The sequence below is a fragment of the Rosa chinensis genome, chromosome 5 (genome assembly GCF_002994745.2).
Source record: "Rosa chinensis cultivar Old Blush chromosome 5, RchiOBHm-V2, whole genome shotgun sequence".
Classification (NCBI taxonomy): Eukaryota; Viridiplantae; Streptophyta; class Magnoliopsida; order Rosales; family Rosaceae; genus Rosa; species Rosa chinensis.
Genome location: NC_037092.1, coordinates 5,075,915 through 5,081,820, shown reverse-complemented (window position 1 = coordinate 5,081,820; position 5,906 = coordinate 5,075,915). Strand labels below are relative to the sequence as shown.

Below are 5,906 nucleotides of genomic sequence, written 5' to 3'. Positions count from 1 at the left end.
GCATCCACTATGTCAAAAAATGCTTCATACCATACCCCTCAGACGACAGAAGACGTTTTTTCTGTTGTCTGATTTTTTTCAACGTCTTCAGACAATAGTTTTAACTATTTCTGTTGTCTGAATGGTATGAAAATCAATACAAGTTCAACTTTTACAAGTTTGTTGTAATTTAGAAAATTCAGGCAACAGAATTCTGTTGTCTGAGTAAATGGAGAAATTATTTCTCTTTGTTTGGACAAAAATTAGTTTTTGGCTGAACTAAAACTTAAGTGAGCTAGACCCCGAGTTTTCTAAACACTTGGTTAAAAAAACAGAAGCCTTCTTTCCTTCTCCACGAGCTAGACCCCAATTAAGCAATTGCAGCTCCCATTCTGGTTCTTCTCCCCCCGATCAGCAACATCCTTTCCCTTTACCAATTATGGTTCTTCTCTCCCCGATCTAGGTTTTTTACACCGAAGAGTCTCATCGATCAACCTCTCCCCGATCTAGGTCAAGAAGACACTGTTGGTGGAGTTCTTCGATCCGATTTTACAAAGTATACTGTTGTTGCATGGTAAGTCTCAATCTTCGTGTTAGGATTTCGACCTTGATTTGTGTTGGGTTTTAGGGTTTCGTTGAGATATCGATTTGGGGTTTCCTTTGAAATTAGATTTGTGATATCAATTTAGAGATGTGGTGGTTGAAATAGACTTGGGTGTTATTATGGTTTTATGGATTTGGGGATGGTTTAGGGTTCATTTCGATTTGGGTGTTTGAAATTTGCTGAAAATTTATTGTTGTTCTTGAAATCGGGTTGGGTGTTTATCTTTTGGTTCTGGGTTTATAGCTTTTGACCGAATTAAATGTTTGTTCATTATATATATGATTGTTAATTGGGTTATGTAGGATTTCTGGTCAAGCAGAGGAGTGAAGGAGAAATGGGTTCTGCACTCAGACGAGTTTGCCATGAGATCCACCAACCAATCGTTCCTCGAAAGCGGCCTCTATAAAACCCAACAAAAGGGAAAGATTTGGGTTTTGATTTGATTGGGTTAATGTTACGTTTCTGTTAATTTGATAGGGTTTTCATATTATGTGAACTTTCACAGGTTTTAGTCTAATTTTGGCTTTATAAATCATCTAAATGCTTTCGATGTCAGGATGCTGGTTTTGTACCAAATGGAATTGGGAGCAAAGGAATCAACCTGTAAGCTTTTCTTTCCTTGCTGCACATGGCTTCTATTATCTGATGTCAGAAAATGAGTGGGTGAAAACAATTAGTGTCTTTCAATTCTACAATTGAGTTTCGTATGGATGGATTATTGTGCTCCCATTCTTTCTTTTGTTAACTTTTCTTCTATTTTCTTTTGTGAGGATTGAAAACTAAGCTGACATCCCAGTTTTAACTCTGACAAATTGGTTCTTGTTTTGCATCGTGCTTTGCTCTCAAAATTCCTGGAAACCATGGTAGAGATTTCCGCCTGTTTGTATACTAGAAATGTTGTATAAACCAATTTATGAGTGTTCTTATGTCATGAGTGCAAAGTGCTTACAGTTTCCTTTTACCACTCTTCGTTTCTTTTTGTAGTTTACAAGGATTAGTAAATATGTTTCTTTTGGAAAACTAGATCTTGTATGTTTGTAATTAGAAACGTACTTGAACTTTCAAAGAAAGTAATGTTAGTTTCAAAATGAGTTTCTTTGACCTCGGTCATGTGAAGCCTTTTTCCTCCATAAACCCTTTGTTTTGGGATGTAATTTTAACCAATCTGCATGTTTCCATTTGTTAGTCCTGCCTGTCAAAGATTCGAAGCCTCGTCTTTGTTGAGATTGCATCTTTTTGGAACTCGGAACTGGTAAGAAGTTATTTGATCGAGCACCGATTGAACTTATTCAATTACACCACAGATTCAATTGCATGCTTGCTGTCTCTTTTCAAAGGCCTGGACTTTGGCTCTTGTCCTTTTGCCATTCAATGCCTATTTCAGAACAAAGCTACAGCATACTTTTCCATGCCTTTAATTAATATAAATGGACTCAAGCAATTGTCTCTTGCATTTGATAATCAATTATACATGTCTGCAGCACACATGATCGATTACATATTTTGGGAGCTTTGACTTTGACAAGCTTATGTGTAATGCTATTTGTAATTATCTGCAGATTTTGGACATTCCTCCACCGCCAAGCTTCGTGGCTATCACAGTTGTTGGTGTCGAACCCAGAACCGGTGAGGAGCCATTCTTGCGAACCAATTGAATTACTGGGCAAAACACTCCAATTCATGCTTTATTTAAATGATGTCACCGATTGCTCTCTTTACTTTTCCACCGATGTCCACTGTGCCTCATTTTGAATATCCTTGCATGATTTTCTTTTGATTGACAAGGAAACACATAGCTAAACTTTGCTTAAGAGAGACTTGCTGCATGTTTCCAAAGCTTTTGTCTTTAGTTCATGGTTTGACAATTATGAATATGAAATTGTTGTCTTGAAATGTGCTGATCAATTTCCACCGCCAAGCCTTTTAATAGAAGGCATGATCATGGACTTTGCTTGGTCTTCATTGTTCCACCGCTTTATGATCAAAGTGAAAGAGGGAAGAGATAAAGCTTTAATTATACTTTGTTGTCTGACACATGTTCAAGGCAATTTACAGCAAACTTTGACAATGATTAACTTGAATATATATATATATATATATCCTGAAATCTCTTCCCCTTTAGTTCTCGGACAAAAGTTACAGCAGCACCACACTTTTAGTTGCATATGGGATTTATGTGTTTTGATTAGTTCTCATCAAAACTGTTGCAAGTACCATATCTTTTGAAGAAAACATGACCACCCCAATATTTCGGTGCTTGTGACTCTCAAGGTAAGAGAAACGATATGATATTTCCCGAGGTTGCAATCCAACAGATTCTGACCGCAAGAGTACAACTCACTTGGCTCTGTAACTTGTTTTACACATTTTTTTGTAAAAAGGAGAAAGCTACTTTATGCAGGAAATATCCGAGCTTCATTCTGGTCCATCACGTGGCTTTCAGGCAGTCTTAGGATTGATTGTACAAGTTCAATCCTCGATACATACTGGGGAAGCCTCCAAGAAGGTAGCACAATGAGCTTTTCAATGCTATCCATGACCATTTTCCCCTGTATACTTCACTGTATTCACCACTTGAACTTGATCGAACAACTTTGCATTTGCGATGCCCCTGAAATTATGTGCTTGCTGTAAGTATCAGATAACTCGCATAACTCCTCCACATTGTATTTTCTGCAGTTTTGTGATCGCAGGTGAGCCAAGTAAAACATGCTGCTGATTTGTGATTGAAGATGAGCTAAACCGAGCGCTTTGCAGACTTGTGGCTGGAGGTAGGCACCCTTTTGTAAAGAGATGGTTACTTTACTTTCAGGGGCATGATGACTTTGATGCAGGTGGAGACATAGCTTGGCATTGAAACTCTGCACGGGGATCATCTTGGAGCAGCTTCCCTACTTTTTTGTGAACCCAAGAACCTCGCAGATTTGTCCTTGGCGTGAACCAACAGATTTGACTTAGTGCAATATTAGGTAAATGATCGAGATAAGATGGTTTTTTGGTTATCTCGATCATTATATAACTGTTGGCTAGGTTTAGAGTTGGAACTATGGATTGTATTTTGGATGATGTTGATGCAATGAAACGTAGACATCATTGTGAATGCTGATTTTAGTCCAATTTTATGGTTTTGATGATTGTAAATGAATGATGTTGAAATGGTTGAAAGGCAACAGATATATGCAGGTTTCACAATTTATGTTGTATCAAGAAAATAGAAACAACAGAAACAAATGATCATCTGTTATTTCTACCAAGTTCAAACAACATAAAAGTACAGTTCAAAGAGCTCTCAGACAACAGAAATAGGTGGTTGATATGTTGTTTCTACCAAGTTCAAACAACAGAAAAGTAGAGTTCAAAGAGCTCTCAGACAACAGAAGTACGTGGTTGATATGTTGTTTCTACCACGTTCAAACAACAGAAAAGTAGAGTTCAAAGAGTTCTCAGACAACAGAAGTAGGTGGTTGATATGTTGTTTCTACCACGTTCAAACAACAGAAAAGTAGAGTTCAAAGAGCTCTCAGACAACTTATAACTGTCATTGTTCTTTAAATCAGACGACAGAAGCATCAACTAAGATTAATATTGGTTCAATCAAACGACAGAAACAACAAAAACTCCGTCATCTTACATTAACTACATCGACTGTTATTTTTTGAATCCGTTGATGAAGTGAATTTCCAACAACATTCATATGTAGTGGTATGGTGTTTCAGACGACAGATAGACCCCGATTCTTCAATATTAGGTACTTCAGACGACAGTACCTTAAATTGAATCTGTCGTCTGCGTGCATTATCAACGACGGATAATATATGTCGTCTGAGTGGCTTAGAGACGGCAGCCACCTAGACAACAGATTTTTACTTCATCAGACGACAGATTATATCTGTCGTCTGAAGGCTTTTTTGGCATAGTGATCTGTCATCAATCTTTACTCCTACCGACACCGACTTGTGATCACTGTGTCACGACTTAGTATGAGCACTACTTTAGTAAAAAGCCACACTATTCACACGATTTTAGTAGAAGCATAGTCAAGTTGTCCATATTTTTTTTATACTAGTATGTCCAACACTCCCTTTCGTCAATGGGTTTGCAGCCAGCGAAACTTAGGGTTTTGAGTCTAGCAGCGGCGCCACGTTTCGGCCGGATCCATTGTGCTTAGTGATGCCAGCGTCTGGAGGAGTTCGCCGGAGGTTTCTGCTCTGATCGTTGGCGGGTGGAATTGGATCCGAGTGCTTGATCGATCGGCGTTTTGAGGGGATCAGATTCTCCCGATCTTTGGGTTTTGTTTGGGCTCGGAGCAGGCACGATAGGTCTGCACTCTTCTGTGCTTGGCCGCCTCCGATCAAAGTTTCGAGCTTGGTTTAGTTGTTGTCGGGCTATTGTGCGAGTGCTCGGAGACGTTGGTTGGTTTGTGGCTTAAGTCCACCATGGTCAGGCTCTGTTGCTGTAGGCCTCCAGAAGGAACGACAGCAGCGGCGACTTGGTTACTGAGGGCTAGAGTTGCTGTTTGGGTAGCTCGGGTTTTGGCTTGGGCTTTTCGGCCTGGGCTCAAACTTGGGCTTCTAGTCTCTAATCCTAGGCTTAAGTTATGGGCTGCCAAGGAGGGTGTCATGCCACCCTCATTCATTACTTAGCGCATCGGGTGGGCCTGACCTGAGAATTTGACCTACTTGGGTGATTTAGGCTTTTTAAGGTCTTTAAAGTACCAGTCGTACTTAGATCATGGTTCAACGGAATTGATAATTATTTTGAGTTGGACTGGAGGAAGCGGCTTTCAGATGAGGAATTGACTCCTATTTGTTTGCTAGGAAGCTTTCAGTTTGTACCACAATTGCGTACCTGGCGAATGGATGGCTAGAAGATGATTTTTCCTCAGAAGACACGGTTGTTCTTTGTTTATGGGTTCGCTTCAGTAGTGGGCTCAACTTGACTTGTAATGAGTTTGCAGTGCTTAGATAGGAAATTGTTTTTCTGTCTTTTAAGTGTCTATAGATTCTGGCTTTTTAGTTGGTCATCTAATGCAATGAACCTACAAAAAAAAAAACACTTCTTTTTGTCTTTCAACCCACTATTGTAATCTTGATACATAGAATAATGACATAAAAATATGAGAGAGAAAGGCTAAGCTGTCATTGACGTCCGAGCTCAGTTTCATTCCGATAACCAAGCGGCCAGTTCATTCCAATTCGGGTAATTTCTCAGTTTCCAATTAACAAAAAGTGTACTTTCTCCCGCTTATATCAAACCTTAACATCCCAAGCAACCGACATGCGTCTCGTACTCTCACCATTTGGTTTCTCCGCCAGTATCGAGC

The 5,906-nt window shown here is 39.4% G+C and overlaps 1 protein-coding gene and 1 long non-coding RNA gene across 5 annotated transcripts; both read left to right on the top strand.

Annotated features, from left to right (window-relative positions):
• Positions 1–338: 338 nt before the first annotated feature.
• LOC112165503 lies at positions 339–2,678 on the top strand. 4 transcript variants are annotated; one of them, XM_040507423.1, is made up of 5 exons: positions 339–553; positions 886–1,246; positions 1,770–1,835; positions 2,143–2,209; positions 2,489–2,678. In XM_040507423.1, the coding sequence occupies exons 2-5, from the start codon at positions 1,124–1,126 to the stop codon at positions 2,587–2,589; spliced, it is 357 nt and encodes a 118-aa protein (XP_040363357.1). In that variant the 5' UTR covers positions 339–553; positions 886–1,123; the 3' UTR covers positions 2,590–2,678. The 4 variants fall into 4 exon arrangements, 2 of the variants coding, with proteins under 2 accessions (XP_040363357.1, XP_040363358.1); XM_040507424.1 differs by having other exon boundaries at positions 886–1,186; positions 2,489–2,675; XR_002922864.2 differs by lacking the exon at positions 2,489–2,678 and having other exon boundaries at positions 341–553; positions 886–1,242; positions 2,143–2,214.
• A 115-nt stretch (positions 2,679–2,793) lies between these two features.
• Positions 2,794–3,759, top strand: LOC121048895. The gene is made up of 4 exons (XR_002922863.2): positions 2,794–2,854; positions 2,985–3,089; positions 3,263–3,354; positions 3,418–3,759. It is a non-coding gene; the product is annotated as an uncharacterized LOC121048895 (long non-coding RNA).
• The last annotated feature ends 2,147 nt before the right edge of the window (positions 3,760–5,906 follow it).

What these genes read in the sequence shown, in the direction of transcription:
- LOC112165503 (XM_040507423.1), top strand. Translation starts at nt 1,124, where the DNA reads ATGCTTTCGATGTCAGGATGCTGGTTTTGTACCAAATGGAATTGGGAG. An exon ending in TGATGTCAGAAAATGAGTGG is followed by an intron (nt 1,247 to 1,769) that starts GTGAAAACAATT and finishes TCCATTTGTTAG; the next exon opens with TCCTGCCTGTCAAAGATTCG. An exon ending in TGGTGTCGAACCCAGAACCG is followed by an intron (nt 2,210 to 2,488) that starts GTGAGGAGCCAT and finishes TGTGCTGATCAA; the next exon opens with TTTCCACCGCCAAGCCTTTT.